Source organism: Bombyx mandarina, chromosome 01 (assembly GCF_030267445.1).
Source record: "Bombyx mandarina strain Sakado chromosome 01, ASM3026744v2".
In the NCBI taxonomy this organism is placed as follows: domain Eukaryota; kingdom Metazoa; phylum Arthropoda; class Insecta; order Lepidoptera; family Bombycidae; genus Bombyx; species Bombyx mandarina.
Genome location: NC_143208.1, coordinates 96,212 through 115,306, shown reverse-complemented (window position 1 = coordinate 115,306; position 19,095 = coordinate 96,212). Strand labels below are relative to the sequence as shown.

Below are 19,095 nucleotides of genomic sequence, written 5' to 3'. Positions count from 1 at the left end.
GGCATCAGTTTGTCGACAAGTTGAAACGCAAGTTGAAAAGCAGAGTTTGATGTAAACTTACGGTAAACATGGCTATCAGGGCTATTTCGAAATCATGTTTTGCGCACTACGATGCTTTGAACCTCATAATTTTTGCGAGATAGTATTGTTTAAATAGGTATAGAGCATTTTATGCTTACATATTTGGTAGTAGGCTTTCGGCGAAATAAAATAAATTAATCACAGATTTTGTTGATTTAATAATTCACTGCATAAAACGAAAACCTAATAATTTATAATTGAAATGATTTTATAGCCTATTAAGACTTTTTATTGGGAACTCAAAGTGTAAAGTTATAGCAATTATTGAATGTTGTCTATTTATAATTGTTTAAGTATAAGCGACCTATTTAAAAAAAATAGACTTGGATGTATGAACAGTGTTTTCTTTGCTTGTCCAAATACATAATACATTATAGCTGTCCTATTCAGTACGGTACCGTAAAATGGGGTAAATAGGGACAAAATCGACCTTCAGATTGAATTTTAAAATAGTTCCAATTAAATAGTCACTGCTCAACCAAAGAAATAAGTTGAGTCTTGAACGTACCTAGGTGATTAAAACCGTTACATTATTTTAATTATTCATTTTAAAGAAATAATCGGTAAAATAATGGCCGTCCCAATTTACCCCGCGTCCGGGGTAAATTGACACGGGTAAGGGTTAAATTGGGATATTTGTAAGGGTTGTCAGCTCGCAATACTGCGATATATAATAGGTAGGTAGGTAGATGCCATACAATTATTTATATGGACCGAAATGATGAATACAATCCATAATTTAAGCACAATACACAACATAGTGTAAATTAAGCTGATTTCTATTCCGAAGCGATATGACGTGAATGATAATCAACAATACAATGATCAAAAAAAGTATGTGCATGTTATATTTTAGAAAATTATTATTTAATTTCCTTAAAAATCACAACTCTGAAACAAAATCATAAAATAGAATAAAAAATAGAAAACAAAAGGACTGGAAATGCAATAATACAATTTCATTTAATCAACAACGACGCGTGAATAGATTCTGAAATAACAAAAGTTTTGATTCATTTGAGTTCTTTTTAATTTAATTTCTTTTTATTGCTGTAAAGGACATACGACCGGGCAGATATTACAAGGTAAATGTCGCGAAAAAAAAGTAATTATATGTATACTTTTCTTTTATCTATAATACTTACATAAACTAACTGATAAACACCTTCTTTACATCACGCAATTGAGTGATAGTATAGGCTAAAAAATCTATTATAAGATATCAGTGACAACCCTAACAAGCCATCCCTATTTTGTCTTTTGGCGCTCCAAGTTTGTGTTTTCTCGTCCCTAATTTTTCCAGTCTCGTTCCAAATTACCCCACATACGTCCCAATTTTCCACAAAAAGAAAGGAAAAAATATACATTTTTTATTTTGTCGAAATATTGTATTTAAAATAAAAATATTGCAACTTACCGTTTGTTTTGGTATTTCCAGGTGTATTAAAAACTTATATAAACTGTGATCTTATTGAAAAAACAACGATAATATTACTTTTTTGAAAAGTTCTTTAAGCTGTTTTATAACGCACTTTTCAACCACTATTTTCAATTTAATTTGATGAATTTTTGGGACCAACTTAACTCATATTTAGTACTTCCATAGTTAACTTGGTTTTTCTTCTATACATTGACAAATATTACCTTAAAGAAAATTAGGTAGATTCCGTGCTACAGGTACTTTAGAATCTTCCGCAGGTTTGTCCCAATTTACCCCAGAATCCCAATTTACCCCATGTCATGGTACTTATTTGTTAGGTAGGTACTATACCTACCTATTGATCGCTACAAAGTAGCAACTTCGTCAAATTAGTCAGACTCGTTCGTAATCGTGACAGTTCGTGATTGTCCGTAGAAATGGCAAGGCGGTATACGCCTGCTAAAGAAAAACTTTATAAATTTGTAGAAATTTGCAGTATGTTTAATGCATTTTTTAAAATAATGTGAACAATTATTTATTTCTTAATTTTATTTTTTTTATCTGTAACCATTAGTTTGGTAATAAAATTTTAGCTATGGAGTGGATGGTGCCCGTGAATGAGATGTTAAGGGATGAAATCACTCGCATTGACTACAACTTAATGACGGACACTTTTGAAGGAAACATCAGGACCGTGAGGTATAATAACATCAGGAACATATTAAGCTTTAACTTAAGTGCTTGTTTTTGAGAAATCAGCAAATTAAACACTCTTTGTCAATAACAATATTGTTGCAAATGTACTATCCAGCTGCCTACTCCAAATTATCATTCCAATTATGGGCGAATAGTGTTGCATATGTGCGACGAGGCAGCTGGTTAAACGAATTCACTGGGAACTCGATATTGACAATGATTTGATAGTAGGTAATTAATTACTTGCTTTGTAAAGAGAGTTTGTCATAGCTTTTCAAAAATGTTGTGCCCCGAAAATCGATATTTCGAAGGAAATTACTAATTTCCATAAAATGGTACTCAATGCACATAATTATAGTACAGCTCATATTGTTAATGAATTACCAAAAATTTTCAAGATCTTTATTAATGCCAACATGAACTAAAGAAGCTCTAATTTATATATGAACTATTTGCTCACCATACTACCATACCTCAATGTAAATGTATATTTTTTAATCTGAAAACAAACATTTATTCAAGTAAGTGTTAAGAGATTATACATTCAAAATATAAAACAACAAGATTTTGCAATCTGTAAAGTAGCTCTTAGTTGGTAAAACATGATTTCTATTTATGACACAATGTCATAAAAGACACTTGATTTTTAATTTATTCATTTATCTACAAATTTTAGGAAGAAGATTTAACCTTGTTTTAGATTACTTAAAAAAATGTAGTAAACAAGAACCATTTTCTAGTTTGCAGAAATAATATCACTTATTATTAAAGTACTCTAATTAGCTTGCTAATTTGTAGGATGCTACAAGATAGTCTGTCAAAGCTGATAGATGTCCTGGGAGAATATTCATCAGCAGCACAAGGCCTCAACCGTGTGATCACTACTGGGGAAAAACTTCGCCTTTGCCCATCGCATGTTGTGTATATCCTTAAAGACAAGGATGCAAAAAAGTAAGTTTTACTTCCCAGTGACTAGATTATGCTACTGACCCTATTTTGTTCATAACAGATTGCGACACTATTATTGCATATTGCCACTGACTATTCAATGCATTGTCATACTTTTACGAAATTCTTAAAATATACTAACCTATAGTAAATAATTTGACATTGTTGATAGTATATGATTAGAAAAAACCAAAGAAAAAACCAATGACTATTTTTTGTTTTGCACATAGCCATAAAGTGACAAATGATTGAATCCATATAAATAACTAAGAAACATAAAATAGCTTTTCTTTCTTAATTGATAGTTCTAGATTACATAAAGTACAGTTTTCTTAAGTGGTCATTGTTGCTGTCATAGGACCTAAACTTCCTCCTATGCCTTCTGTGGCGGCAGTTCTCGTCTAGAAAGTTTGCAATGGCGATCTAATCATGTTTCCATCTTTTCGCATTACAATCTGAACTTGTGGTGCCATCTCCCAAAATCGATTCTAGCTATATGATATGATACCTCAAATACACATATCTATATATCCACTCCAGTCCCACACTGTCAACAATTTTGTCTACTCCCACTGAGCCAGTCATCTGTTAATATTTCGCAAGTACATTTCTAGTCCAACTACATGATTTTATCAGTCAACTTAGGATGCGCAACTCCGAACAAGTTACAATTCATCAGTCGAAGACAAGCTTGTCCCGCAGTTGCTTTAAACAACTGAGAGATCCTGCAATCTGAATTTTTTTTTTTTATTTTTTTTTACTTTTTTTATTAGGCTCACAATACACATCACAAGCTAAAGATACATAAAAAACACAAAAAAAAAGAAACAAAATCTGGCTTGCAACATAAGTTATGTGCGCACGACAAAACAAGACATATTATAAAATGCTAAATACTTGCGGATGTACCTGGACAGGAAACTGACTTGAGATGTAGGATGAAGCTGATGGTATACAAAATTAATATTAAACCTATTGGGCTTATGGCAATCCAATATTGAAAATCTTCAAAGATTGCAAAAAATAATGTTTGAGACAATAGTAAAACACCATGGTATCTTACCAATAAAAGAATCCATCACAACCTTACCATAAGAAAAGTTAAAGATGACAATGTATAGAGCTAAAACATACTGTGAAAAATTAGAATCCTGCCCAAATGTGAACATTTAATGAACAACAACTAAATGACTACAAGAAGACTTAGTTGATCAACATGTCACTTTTGAATCTGTTTCTCTCCAAACTACAGCTAAATTTGAAAAGACCGATTACATTATACAAAAAAATTAGTGGTAGCTTGGTCAATACTCACTAATCTATTCCAGACATATTATGATTAATGCTACTGACTACTTTACAAAAATCAATGAATACTAAGAGATGTATTCATTAAACGGGTCGATGAGCTCACGGGCTACCTGATCTTAGGTGGTTACCGGAGCCCATTGAGATCAGTAACGTAAATGCCGCCAGCCACCTTGAGACATGGTAAGGTAAACGGAGACCTTTCAACACACGGGCGCCCACCATTCAAACCGAAAGGCATTACTGATTCAGTAAGATATAGGTAAGAAGTGGACTCAGAAGATTTCCTACCACCAGTAATTACGCAAATTATAACTTTGCGTTCTTATTCCTTCACCGTGGAGGTAATTCGTCGACATTAAATTTGTTAAGTACGTATTTCATTAGAAAAATTAGTGCCTGCCTGTGGGATTCGAAAACCGTTGCATAGCTTGATACGAATGCCACGACGGCTTCATTTATTATATTAAAAATATTTTTGCATTATCTATGTAATTGCATGACGATGTAGTTTGTCGTGGACATTGCTTATTCTCTATAGATACATTTATTATTAGTAAATACATAAATCAACTAGCGACCCGCCTCAGCTTCGCAGGGGTGCAATGTAGATAACATTGTACTCCTGCTAAGCGGAGGCGGGTAGATACTAATTATGGAGCAGTGTGGAGTGATTAATAATGATGCTTGTTTTTCTGGATTTGAAATAAAATAGATTTGTAGAAATTTGTGATTATTGGGTCGAAGCGGTACCAAGCTCCCAGCTAAGTGATGCATTTCGGTCGGTTGATGCATTTTCGTGCGACGTAAGTGCTCCCACGAATTTGTTCCTACGATATCAAGGTTTTGGAGTAGTCATCAAATATTATAATTGCAGATAGTCCATAGTGTTCTTGTGGGTATGTACATACTTCTCAAGAATATTGTTCAAAGACCTCAAACCAATTCTCGTAAATTTGAAATGATTGTAGAAATCAATGATATTTTAAGTTTTATGGTAGGGAAAAGGATCAATAAGAAATGAATAATAACATAGGAAAGTAAAAAAAATATATATAAATTGTATGGATAACAAAAACATAATTTGTATTCAAGAACCCTGTCAACTTCAGAGCCCTGTAAACCTGTACCTGTAAATAAATTAATGAAATAAAAAAAAAATTGTAGTCGAGTTTTTGTTTATATTCTGTTTATTTTTTGTTTGTTCGTTAATAAACTCTACTCGTTTACTCTGATGTCATTTTATTGTAAATTTATCAGAAAAAATGATATAAAGCCGAAATGAAAAAGAAAAAAAATTACAGCTCTTTTTGTTTAAAGTTTTTTTATTTTCCATTTTAGGATAACAATAGTAGGAATACATTTGTAGAGAAATTAATTTGCTACAAATTATGTCTTCAAAAAACATTTAGAATCGCTTCTTCGACTTCGACTTCGGAGGACTAAAGACCCTATAAACTTGAACTTAAGCTTATAATAAATCCCATACTTACACGTCAAAAAAAAATGCATCCTCTAAAAAACAACCTTAAATATAACTTTTCAATGGAATATATATTATTTTAATATAGTAGGTACTAGTCCGTACATCGCCTATATCGTACATCATTATCACATTGCACACGCGAGCACTTTCCTCGGCTGAACACGATGCTGCTACGACTCTAAAATAAATTTAAAATGTTTCGCGTAATTCTTTTTCTTTTTTTTTTATTGCCTTTGTAGGCATACGAGCATACGGTCCACCTGATGGTAAGTGGTCACCGTCGCTCATGGACGTCAGAAATGCCAGGGGCAGAGGCAAGCCGCTGCCTACCTTAAAGTACTCTCCGCAAGCCTCGTTTGAAGAAGGATATGTCATAGCGCTCTGAAAACACCGTGGACGGGAATTCATTCCAAAGCCGGATGGTACGTGGCAAAAAAGATCTTTGGAAACGCACTGTCGATGAACGCAGCGGTTCCAGATAATATGGATGAACCCTGCTCCGATGGCGGGAGGTGCGATGATAAAAAGGAGATGAGGGGATCATCTCGAATAATTCCTCAAAGCATTCCCCATGGACCATGCGGTATAAAACATGCGGTATAAAATTCGAAATTAAACATGTCAAATAATCGAAGTTTCATCTTGTAGTAGTTTCGGAAATACTCGCGTGGTACCGTTGAACCTGGCGAAAATAAATCCGCTTCTTGTGAAACATTGTACAAGTCTACAGAGCGCGACACGGTCCGCCGCGCCCGCGACGCGACGGTTCACCGATGCGCTCCAGTTTCATTACCTGTCGAGAAACCATCGCTAACAACAGTGCCGCTGCCTCGCCAACCCAGCCCCTTCGCTGTCCGGCTACTCGTATAAGCGCAGATATTAATACATACAGATCCGAATCTTATCTAGTCTAAGACTACAAATTCTAAATCGTTTGTAATATTAACATTTCCCACACATGAAATATGTTATATAGAGAAAGATGGCTTTATTCGGTTTACCTACAATTTTAAAAAAGTATCAAAATAACATAATGACCGTCGGTGCATAACGTTGTACACATTTAAGTTAAGATCTTATAATAGCAGTAGAACTGAACATGCAACTCCGTCACCTCGACCGATTATACTTGCTGTACTATGTACCTACTACTATACTTGCTCCGTGCCCGACAACAATATCTGTGGTTGGTGACGGTTCACTGAAATATGATTTGCTAAATAAACAATAAGAAGTGTGCAATGATCTCTGCACGAAGCCAATGAGGAGTGAGGTCGTTCGGGGCCGACTGTCCCTCGCGTCGCCCTGTGAATTGAATTCGTCCGCTGCAACCCATCGCTGTCACATCCGCACTTCATTATAACAATGTACACTTTGTTCACGTAGCTACTTTTGTTTTTACGTCACAAGATGAGAGTATTTCGAGCTTGCAGAAATAATATTTTTGAAGTGAACATTTCTTGAGCACTGTTGTCAATTGAAATTCTATGATATGGAAATGGCATTCAAACAAAAACGAATATTAAAAAGAGACAAATGTGAGAATATGATACATTATACTCATACTTGTAAAAGCCTTGTTATATATTTTTCATGATAGTGCTTTAAAATTTATTTGAAATAAGCCTGTCCACTACTGCAGGAGTTTATACTAGACAAAGGTATGCTAATGGTCGGCAGTGACCCGTATTCCTCAGGAGGACTGCACGCTCCTCTGTTTACCATGGCAGCTAAATCTCACTGTCCGGCACTATTGGTCTCGTTGCACGCACTGTTCGGCTCTAGTACTTATTAATATGCGTGTGGCCTTAAAATACATGTTATATCGCGTTTATTCTTTTTATTTTATCATAATCGTGAAGTCGTCGTGGCCTAACGGATAAGACGTCCGGTGCATTCGTGTTGAGCGATGCACCGATGTTCGAATCTCAGGTGGGTACCAATTTTTCTAATGAAATACGTACTCAACAAATGTTCACGATTGACTTCCACGGTGAAGGAATAACATCGTGTAATAAAAATGAAACCCGCAAAATTATAATTTGCGTAATTACTGGTGGTAGGACCTCTTGTGAGTCCACGCGGGTGGGTACCACCGCCCTGCCTATTTCTGCCGTGAAGCAGTAATGCGTTTCGGTTTGAAGGGTGGGGCAGCCGTTGTAACGTGCCTCGGTACTACAAAGTGTGCGGTCAGACGGGATCCCTGGCTCCGCGAATTCCACAAGCCGACGCCAGATTGCGTCCCTGCAGTGGCACTACACGCGTGCGCCGGTCGACGTCTAGTTGACGTCTATACCAACACGTTTCTATAGGGTTTCCTAGATCACAAGCAGAATTCCGTTTCCGTGGAAATTGTCCTCCTTATCCCCAAGGTGACCAGTGGGACCCTATGAATGACAAATCTATCGTGATAACTTCCTTGTTTTCCAAGGTAATTGTGAGATATCAAACCAAGTCCTAAACGCATTCGATACCTGTAATTCTAAAATGTAGCTATCTCGCTCTTTACTCAACTTCCGTCTTGTCTTTTTCTTAAGTGTTCGGTTAAGCGTGCGCTCCTATATTAAATAATACTTATTAATTCATTAAGTGTTTTAATCCATATATGAAAGTAATAAATTTAGATTAATACTCAGCTCCTCGAGTGGGTGTCTGGCGGATTGCCTCGGATGTATTTCAACTCATCTTTTTGAAGATACAAGTGTCCACTCCAAGTACTCACTCCGAATGAGGGCTCTAGTCATGGCCACAGTTCTAACTTTCGAGGGTATTGCGATTCCTCGGGATGTTTCGAGTGAAGTTATTTACTTAAATCGAGTTTTTTTTTGATTTTATTAAATTTGAACACCAGTACAATGGTGGCGCGATATGGGTACAACAGGCGTCCCGATCTTGATACTACCGTACGGTATGTTCACGGTTTCTAAATTATAACAACGAAAATGACAACCAGATTACATCGCACCATCTCTTCTTCATTTACGATTGCGTTATGCGTATTCATTGTACGGCTTACAGTGTGCGTACAGTGTGCATACCGTTATTTTAGATGGTAGTTTTGTTTATACAACTCGAATTAATTATTTATGTCGAACTCTTATTGATCACAACAATGTCATCAATGTTTAGTTGACACTCAGATGCGTAAAAAAGGAAGAATGATTGATATATATTTAATAAATTGTACCACAAAACGAAACATTCAGATGATTGTGAACATGGATGGTTGATGCAAGGTCGTGCGACGGGCGCATGCTGAGCTCTAGTCGTGCTCTGATCGCTCATGTGAGTCGCTGTTCACTTTTCCAGCGGTGAGGGCGAGGCAATCGGCATGCTGAAGATTGGTCGCAAGCACCTGTTTTTGTTCGACGACAAGGAACAAGTGCGCGAGCTGGAGCCGCTCTGCGTCCTCGACTTCTACGTGGTCTGCAACCGCCAGCGCACCGGATGCGGGAAAAAACTTTTCGATTTCATGCTCAAGGTCAGTGCCGGACTGGCTCTGCGGGCTGAGCCCACAGCGCGCCCACATTATTGACGAGTTCACTTTAAAACTGGCGCTCCTCTATTCGTATATGAAATAAAAACATAATAATTCCGTCGTTAGTGTCTGTTCATCTTATGTTAATACTTAAGTCAGGGCCCAATAAAGGGTAATTATTATACATTTGGAACCCAGGACACGGAGAGCGACGTCCACGCACTAGCCATCGACGGGCCCTCGCACAAGATGGAGCAGTTCCTGAAGCGCAACTACGGCGTGGAGCGTCTCGTCCGCCAAAACAACAATTTCGCTGTTTCGCCCAAGTTCTTCACGTTCACCACGGCCGAGCTCAAGTAAGAATCGAACTGCTCTGTGATGCTCTACTTCATTTACCTGGAGAGTACACACCAAACCTTATCCGTGCAATCCGAAACAAACAATTAATAAATAACTAGGATTTTGTGTGTATATGGAAATGTGATTCTGCAAATGATTATAACATAGGATTACAAAACAGATTAAAGGCAGTGAATGATCGCCGAGACACGTGCGGGTCGGAGCAGAGCCGCGCCCAGAGCGGGGACAGGTCTGTACCGTGGCGGCACCGCCTCCCCGCAACAATATATTTGTATACACCTTTAGGCCACTAGGCCACCATGCGCTCGCGACTAAATCAGCTTCTTAAATCACACTAGCTTTCACGAGTACTAACTAACAGGCTTTGTGGATACGTGCGATATCTTCATCATGAGATCTCGTCCTGCCTTCCCGCGCTCCTCATATTTGGCTAATATTCATCGGTGGTGGATGCGAGCAGCTGTATAAATAATAATAAACACATTATAAACTTTTAGACAATAAATCGGAAGCTAAAACACATCGCTTTACTTAATAACCACGTTTGCTACTACGAAATGTAGATATATCATACAAAGGCGAGGTAAGTGATGTTGTAATAAGTTGATTCGATCTTATACTAACACAAGACGAGAGATGTCGTCTGGAATCAATTCACCTGTAACACCGTTGTTGCCGGAAGGCAGACTGGGCAATACCAATAAACTTACAATTCCGTTTAGTGCCTGCACTGATTTCAAATTAATTATCAATACAAAAGTTAACTTGGAGGTTTTAAACACATCAGTACATTGTAGCACAACTGTCGCCTAATTATTGTCCATACTGGCGACATCTTGCGATAGGCCGATGTACAGATGCCAAAGCAATAGATACACTTTGAAATTGCGTATGTCGATCTTAGATTCTAAACCATATTTAATTACATTTTTAATTCCGAGTTCAATAAAGAGTCATGATTGTGTTATTGGGTATGGAATATTTAACCAAAACCTAACTATAACGGGTACTATAACTGACCGAAGTTGGATTCTGGTATTGTTTTTCACAAAGATTTGTGAAATTTGCCTGCTTTTTAAATAAAAATGTCCTGTATAAAAGTATAAATTAGGCAAACCATTATTTTAATAATAATCAATTAGTTCGTTAAATCGATGCACACGAGCGCGTGATTACGAACCGCCGAAGAACGACCAATGTAACATTGTGAAGTAACGGCGTCTGATGTGGCCGCGGCCGCGACTACGGCGCGCTCTACAACTCACTGACAACACAAGTCTTACAATCACTCCCCTGTCTGACCACTACCAGGTCTGTTATTGATCGAAGGGTGCGGGAAGCAACACCTGATATATAATAACATGTTTCCATAATATGTTCCATTATTAAAAGGTCAAGTTTGTGTCCATAAAATTAATATACTGAAGAACATTTTAACGGTGGTTCCATAAACATGAAATAATTCCTTGCAATTTGTTAAAACTCATCACATCCTGTAATTTAAATAAAAAAACCGTTTTATTTCACTCCTTTCACAAATTGTTTTGTATTATTGGCTTGTTTAGTTGTGTTTAAATAATTGAACTTGATAAGGACATGCAATAAATGAAGGTAAGCAGTGTGCGTGTGTGCGTGTGTGCGTGCGTGCGTGCGTTCGCTCGTTCGTTCGTACGCCTGTATAATAAGCGAGCGTTGATTGTACAGCAAGGCAGGCCGTCCGGTCTCGTCGCTGCCGCCAGTCATCGGCCGGTTCGCGGCGCCGCGGCGTCCCTCCGCCATCGCCAACGTGATCCACGGCGGGAACGGCCTGGGCTACCGACAGGACTCCCCCAACGGGTAATGTATCTCGTACGGCTTCCGCCCCTGCAGCACTCTCCTCGTTCTCTCGTTCATGTTTACAACTGCCTTCGTTTCGTTACTTTCAGTTGCTCGCCGCTCGCCCGACCTATGAACCCGCAATGATCTACGACTTAGTGCATTCCCTGTTATTGTTTTAGCTTTTTAAGTTGACGCTGATTTGATCCGCATGTATCCGCATGTATAGGAGAATTGTTTTGTACTATTTATTGTCATCGCTTGTGCCTCTCAGAGTAGAAACCAGATGAACGATACTTGATGAAAGCAACGTGTGTGTTCACATCTCGAACGATACAGGGTGTACGTAACGGAACCCGAGAACGAGAACGAGCCACAGAGCGGGATCCCTAACAAGATACCGTTGATGTTGTCACGTTATTTTCTCTTTGCCAATGTAAATTCATTTTAAGCTGATAGTTGATTACCGTTCTGGCATCGGGACGGGTCTGCCTACACCCTGTAGGTACACGTGTGCATGGTCAGCGGCGGGCGCACGGGTACCGGGACCTCTCAGCGACCCGTCTGTCGGCTGCAGCAGGCTCTAGCAACCGGCCTCGTATCGAATTAAAACAGTTATTATTAATACATTTGTATATTTATAACTTCTTTTAATTATTATTATATGCTTTAGATGATAATTCTATTTTGTGTACATATGACGGACGTAGGGTACCCACACAATATCAAAGTTTAAAATGAAATGGTTCTTAGGTCAAAACACAAGTCTACTGATGGCGAGCCGTTACCTACCTTGCATCTAACTATTTTACTAAGTTGGATTCAAGTGCCGATAGGGTATCCGTGCTGCCTTGCAGCTGACCGTACAAAAATATTATGCACGATGTGTGCGTCGCCGTTGCATCGCGCGTACTGTTAATTACATTATATTATGTTGGATCGTATCTTCCGCCACCAACATGGTTCCGCGGTGTGCGGCGACTGCACTCCCTGCTGCTTAGTGTTGCACGCACTCAATATTGGCAATATTGTGAACGACAGGGCTGGCGACTGACACGCCCACTGACAGACCAAACATTGTGAACTCGTACAGAATGTACAAGGCTTATTTTTAAAGTATTTAATGTATGTAAATACAGTCAAACCTGGATAAGCGAGAGTTCAAGGGAGCACAATCTCATTCTCGCTTATAGAGGTTTCTCACTAACCCGAATTTCTCGCTAATGCACCCTCTAATTTTCATTTCGCGATTTCCCAGATTCAAACACATTCACTATTATAAGTTTATCACTTAATGACAGTACTTTAATTTTCCGTTTTGACATGATGCAGAACATAACTTTTCTTCGCAATTGATTAACGATAAACTGAGTAAGTCCGACAAACAGAACGGTACACAGGCACACGTGTCCATTCAAAAAGAATGTGATAAAATAACAACGTTATTTAGTTTCACCAAATAGAATAGGTTCAATATTGACGAGAAAACAATACAAAAACAATTGTAGGAAGTTCCACGAAAGTTAAAAATGAGTCATAAAATAGCAGATGTTAAATTTGTAATTTGTTTTGTCATTTGTCCCTCCTAAATAATATAAATAAATAAAGCCCAACTGTCGCTTATAGAGGTATAGATAAGTAGCAGTCTCGCTTACGGAGGTCCATGAGGGAAAACAACTCTCTTATCAAGGTTTTTGTTTCTCGCTAATAGAGGTTTTGGGGCTTAAAATGACGGTTCCTGGCTATTATTCTCACTTATACAGTTTTCTCACTTATCCAGCTCTCACTTACCCAGGTTTGACTGTATTTAGTGAAGACAAAGACTGACTGACACATTGTTGGAGATGCGTGGTGCCCGTCGACTGCGGAGTGTCAGTACTGCTCTGTGTAACACCTAGCACCCATTAGCGCTAGCTCTCAAATGACTAAATGTAATTTTACAAATAAATATTTATGAATTTAAAGACTTAGTGTGCCCCTAATTGAAACTACTTTTATCTCGGGTGTTGCAATCTGTCGGAAATAATAAATGATACATATAAATGAAATAATAATGAATATAAGAGATGCGTAACCAAATATTAAAAGTAGTTTTATTTAGGTTTACAACACGTTATGACCGAAGACCACACTACGTATTATACCTAAAAATAACTAGCATATGTGAAACGCTTTTTATTGTGTAGCCACTGTTTACACCATACATATTGTTATGGAACAGGGGTCATCAAATGGCGGACCGCGAGGACACAGCAGCTTGCACTATAAAGTTTCTGGATAAAATTTGTTTATGGTAGTAAATATCCAGAACTACAAAACTTTGAAACTTCTTACTTTGTTTGTGTCAATACATTTATGTATTTGTAAAGCAGCATTTTCGAAGATGAACTTCATTAAGAATATATTTCCATCTCGACTTACTGACATCCCCAGATCTCCAGGATTCAATGACGGTAGCTTGCATTAATTTTTACTCCAAACTTCAGACGAAAGTCCGCAACATAATATGTGATTTTCTTCATTAATATGTAAATAAATATCTTTGTTATTTCCGTAATTACATTCATTTAATATATATTTTTTCTATAAAATGAATGTTGTGCAGACCGCGATGGTCATTTCATTTCTTAAAACGGACTCCGAGCGGAACTAATTGGTGACCTCTGATATAAAATATGTTACTACGTATTTTCAAATTAAAATTAATATATTTTGCACGTTAGTATTATATTTTAATTATATTAATCTTAAAGCACCTTGTTCGGCTTCTTGCATTGTAGCGAACCAAATTAATATATTTTTAGTTAACACATGTTTATCTCACATTTTACACGCTTGTCCAATGCTCCGGAAGGCATTGGTGTCCCTTGGAACGTCGACTAAAAGTATTTTTATGAAAGGGAATTCTCATTGCTGTACGTTGAGAGTTGAGCTAATCTTGCGTCTTAACCGAACTAGCGACAATACATTTATTGTCAATGTCAGTTTGGAGTAATAATAGCTCTTGACTTTAAGGTTTCAGGTATTTAGAAGTTCGATTGAAGTGAATATCTATCTGCCTAATGTAATTGATTGGTTTCTAGAAATATAATTTATTTAAAAAATGCTAAAAATATTGAAATAACTTCTTCGAATCAGCATTTTACATTGTACGAATAGGGCTGCCATTAAAATAAAACAAAATCCCGCCAGTAGAGCTGAGTGTACTATGCCACTTGACACCGCTGCTCTCATTCACAACACGTTTTCAAAGATGATTTTGCCGCCCGGTGTCCTCGCGCTGAGCGGCCGCATCGCTTATGCCAGTGCTCCAAGTCCAGGGGCAGGTACTAAACTAGTCCCGCGATGAGGCAATAACACCACGAAAGGAAGCAGTGGGACCGCTGAGACAACCTTGTACAACACGACGTAGACTCGGTGACTGGGGCCGAACCCACGTGACGTCTATCGTACCGGTAACCGCTCAACAACATGACTTGAAACAAACACTGTTGCCATGATATTGAACTGGAAAGCAGAGGTTAATTCCGTAAGTTATTTGGTTTTAATGGCATGCCAAAAGGTGGTGTTTCGATCTTCTTACTATATTTATTCGGTCTTCAAGATAGAGATCAATCATCGAATCCAACGGGCAACGTTCTAAGACGAAAGTCTATGACCATTGTGTGTTGCCCGGGATGACATACGATAGTAGTCGTGGTCGCTGACAATGAGCCTTATCAGAGAAGGCTCAAAGTCACTGAGTCACAGAGCAATGGAGAGAACGGAGCGTCCCTGCGATATCGAATCAGGAATGAGGAGATTCGCGAAATCACCTGGACAATCGCCGTAACTCGAAGGATTGCGTGGTTACATTGGTTATATTGCTCGAAGAATTGATAATTCCGTGAGGACCGAAAAGTCCTCGAGTGGCGACCATACCCGAAAAACACAGCATGGGTAGGCTTCCCACGAGGCGAGGGGCCACCGACGACATACTAAAAGTCGCGGGAATCTGCTGCATTCGTTCTGCGCGGAACTGATCATTCATTGTGGCAAACTTTGGGGAACGCCTATGTCAAGCAGTGAATATATATTCGGTTATACTATTTACGGATTACATAGTATTAAAAATATGTATGCGGAATAGTATAGTTTAAAAATAAATGGTTAAGACGCATGGCCCATGCAATATGTGATGGTTTTGGGAAATCTCATTTCATGAATGTCGTGATTTTGTTAGGTTTTTGCGAGCCGCAACATACAACAACATAGTTTCTAATGCTCACGGAATACATTAGAGATTACGGTGTTCATAAATAAATGATTAAGCGCCAACGCATCAAACGAGTGAGATATACATATGAGTATTGTGTGTCCGCTGAATGAGAGGAATGCGAGGAATTGCGGTAGGCAGCGGCTTGGCTCTGCCCCTGGCATTGCTGAAGTCCATGGGCGACGGTAACCACTCACCATCAGGTGGGCCGTATGCCCGTCTGCCTACAAAGGCAATAAAAAAAAAAAATGCTCTCCTCGGTCATGTAACTACGCACTGTGATAACGTAAATCTTATTTGTGACCTTTTATTTCGTTTAGCTTTACATTCTACCAAATTGTTTTGGCTTTTTATTAATTATATAATCATTGATTTATTTATTGTATTATTGTAAAAATATATTTCTTGTAATCTGTTGTTAAAAAGCAACGATTACTACAATTCGAGTCGCTTAGTAAAATCAATAATTAATCATGAAAACCAATTTTACATAGGCGCATGCAAGTGGGTATTATGATTCAATCATTGTAATATAAAGTTTAATACATCGATGCGTATACAAAATAAGTTGAGAGCGATTGGTCTCTGTATGAACGCAACTCATCGCGATTGGAAGATGTACGAAGACACTAGACCGACTAGTCGGGCATCGACTGAGAGTATCGTATTTGAATCGTATTTGAACTGTGTTCTGGTTGTTATTGATTTGTCAACAATTAACATTTATGTGAACATATTAGAGTCCCAATTTTGTCATCAATATTATCTCAACGAAAACATTGTTTTTTTTCTCTATTACATGAACATTTATTACTGCAGTGTGCCTTCGTTTATACAACAATATAATGACAATTTAAAAACAGAAAGCCCATTATTTCAAATTATTTCGATATAGACATTCCTCTTAATGCACTTTATCAATTGGAAACTTGTCGACTGCCAATCTTATGGAATATTTATTGACACCGTCCCTTACCTTGTGTAGATAGATCTTTATAACTTTGCGCAGAGCCTTGTTGATGGAACTACTATTAGATATGGAAGGTTGTATTATTAGAAGGCTTCACCACCTAAAGACTCGTATTTTGATAACATTAATACCTTTCTTTAATATGGCTCAGTTACTCTTCGACAGCCAACAGTTCACGAAACAGTCTGGAAAATGAACTTATATTTTACTTACTAAATGCGAAGCCTATGCGGAGCTTCGAGCACTAATTGTCATTTTGTCTATTAGACTAATGTACCCATTTCTGTACTGTCGGTTAGTAATGACCAGTGCTTCTTTAATAAGCTGCTCGTCCTGTGTCAAAAACGAAATGTAACTTTTATAACTACATATTTTCATTTCCGTAAATAAAGCGGACGGCCAGATTTTTTCTGTCAGAAATAGTTTACAATATACCTAAGTAGTACCAATTTGATAAACGGATAAAAAATTGCGTTTAAATTGATAACTACCTTGTAAATATGTGCTATGACCATATCATAGCTTAATGTTGTGACAGTATTACTGCCTGTCTAATTTTCTTTATGATCCCACTTTGCGAATATTTAATCTAAACAAAGATGGTCGGAAACAGTAAAAAGTCATGAAAATTCATATGAGAATGACAAGTTCCAAATAAAAATTTAACATTACTGTTTTTAGCTTATTTTGATTATATTTATGGCCAAACTGTATGTAGTATAAATACCTAGTCTTTTTTTAAATTTGTATTAGAATACCTGCTGTTTACCATCTTTTCTTGTTTGCGTTGAATGATTTTGCATGTACCTACATGTTCGTTGCGTGTAAATCTAGTAACAAGAGTGTTATTTAATATGACGTGTCGCCTGCGGTACTTTAACTTACGATGAGTATTTAATAAGGAACGAATTGGACAAGTTGATGTTCGCTCCTCCGGCCCGAAGCCCCGCTCCAGGCACGGAGCTCGGGCGGGAGCTCGACGACGACGAGGACGAGGAGTCAGATTGGGAAGACGGTGCGGGGGTCGGTCCGGTGCCGACGAGACCGTCCCAGCTCGAGATGGAAGAGGCCTGCGCCGCCCTGTTCGACGAGCCCTCGCCGGCCGGCTCCAGTACGTCGCGTCGCGACTCGCAGCTTACAGATCGCGGGTACTTCGACGTCAAGTTTTACCATAACAAGCTGTGGTGAAGTAGCACTAGGCTACTGACACTCCCGGCGCCCCTCCGCATCCCTCGCTCACCCTCTCTCCCTCGTTCCCATTCATGCTATCGACTGATAAGCGACACGTCCTATATTAATTGTGAAGCCCTTAGACTTACTTGCCATCTAAGGATATTTATTCATATAATAGATGTGTGGTATTTAATCAATTAATCAATTAAAATTATACAGATTCACAAATTCACTAATTGATCTTTAGACCTGCTCCATCTCATCTAACAATAAAAACAAATTCCAATACCTGAAATAAAATAAATTGCAAGTCACATCTGCCAATCTTAAATGTACCCATTTGCAAGGTGTGGCATCAAAATGTTTAACTTACATGCAGTTTAATTTTTCAGAGAAATGTAATTCCATTGCAATATATTGGTTGGTTGGTTGGGGTTGCATTGGTAGCGAGTCGCACGAACCTGCATTCTGCACTTTCGAAAACTCAAATCGAATCCTCAACATACCCAAAACCTTGATCTCCATAATATATTATGATAAAGTTGTACAGTAGTTTTTGTAGCCTTGTTGTATGTAAACAACTAATTCTTACAATTTATCACCAATTACATTGTAGTGCATCAGTAATAATATAACACTGCGTAATACAATATCTGTATTTTATTATCACGTTATTTGCTGCACAGCACATGCACAGTGGTGTGCACAGGAGCAGCGACCACTGCCTGCCATGGGAGCTCATTAGATATATTATTGTACATCAATGAACTAGTACTCGTTTTACACCACGCTTTATTAAATAAGAATATTCATTCATTTAAGTTTTAATAAATACAAGTACTTACTAGCTACTTTGAATGAAGAATAATAATTTGAAATACTGTGAAGGGATAAAGTTGCATTTGATAAAATCTAGTGGTGCTCCTTTAAAGATTCTATTATTTTAATAAGACTAAGTGCAAGTGGTCAGAGGGTGTAATGCTACCTTCATTATCTCATCTCATAGGTCATAAGTGACCTACTTTTAAAATAGAAATGATATTAGGATATAGATCTAAATTGTAGAATAAATATTAGACAACAACAATATTATTTTATGAAAAGG

The 19,095-nt window shown here is 37.8% G+C and overlaps 1 protein-coding gene across 4 annotated transcripts; it reads left to right on the top strand.

Annotated features, from left to right (window-relative positions):
• Nucleotides 1–1,874: 1,874 nt before the first annotated feature.
• LOC114246874 (alpha-tubulin N-acetyltransferase 1) lies at nucleotides 1,875–18,640 on the top strand. Of its 4 annotated transcripts, XM_089739645.1 has the most exons (9): nucleotides 1,875–1,996; nucleotides 2,095–2,200; nucleotides 2,996–3,148; nucleotides 9,249–9,420; nucleotides 9,616–9,773; nucleotides 9,938–10,006; nucleotides 11,482–11,613; nucleotides 17,720–17,965; nucleotides 18,383–18,640. In XM_089739645.1, exons 1-9 carry the CDS (start codon nucleotides 1,939–1,941, stop codon nucleotides 18,390–18,392), a joined length of 1,104 nt encoding a protein of 367 aa, XP_089595771.1. In that variant the 5' UTR covers nucleotides 1,875–1,938; the 3' UTR covers nucleotides 18,393–18,640. The 4 variants fall into 4 exon arrangements, with proteins under 4 accessions (XP_089595771.1, XP_028035403.2, XP_089595818.1 ...); XM_028179602.2 differs by lacking the exon at nucleotides 18,383–18,640 and having other exon boundaries at nucleotides 17,720–18,226; XM_089739692.1 differs by lacking the exon at nucleotides 18,383–18,640 and having other exon boundaries at nucleotides 2,076–2,200; nucleotides 17,720–18,226.
• Nucleotides 18,641–19,095: the final 455 nt, after the last annotated feature.

Bases quoted from the DNA above. Each gene is read 5' to 3' on its own strand.
- LOC114246874 (XM_028179602.2), top strand. From the start codon at position 1,939: ATGGCAAGGCGGTATACGCCTGCTAAAGAAAAACTTTATAAATTTGTA. The intron at 3,149-9,248 runs GTAAGTTTTACT...TCACTTTTCCAG, and splicing joins AAAGACAAGGATGCAAAAAA to CGGTGAGGGCGAGGCAATCG. The intron at 9,421-9,615 runs GTCAGTGCCGGA...TTTGGAACCCAG, and splicing joins TTTTCGATTTCATGCTCAAG to GACACGGAGAGCGACGTCCA.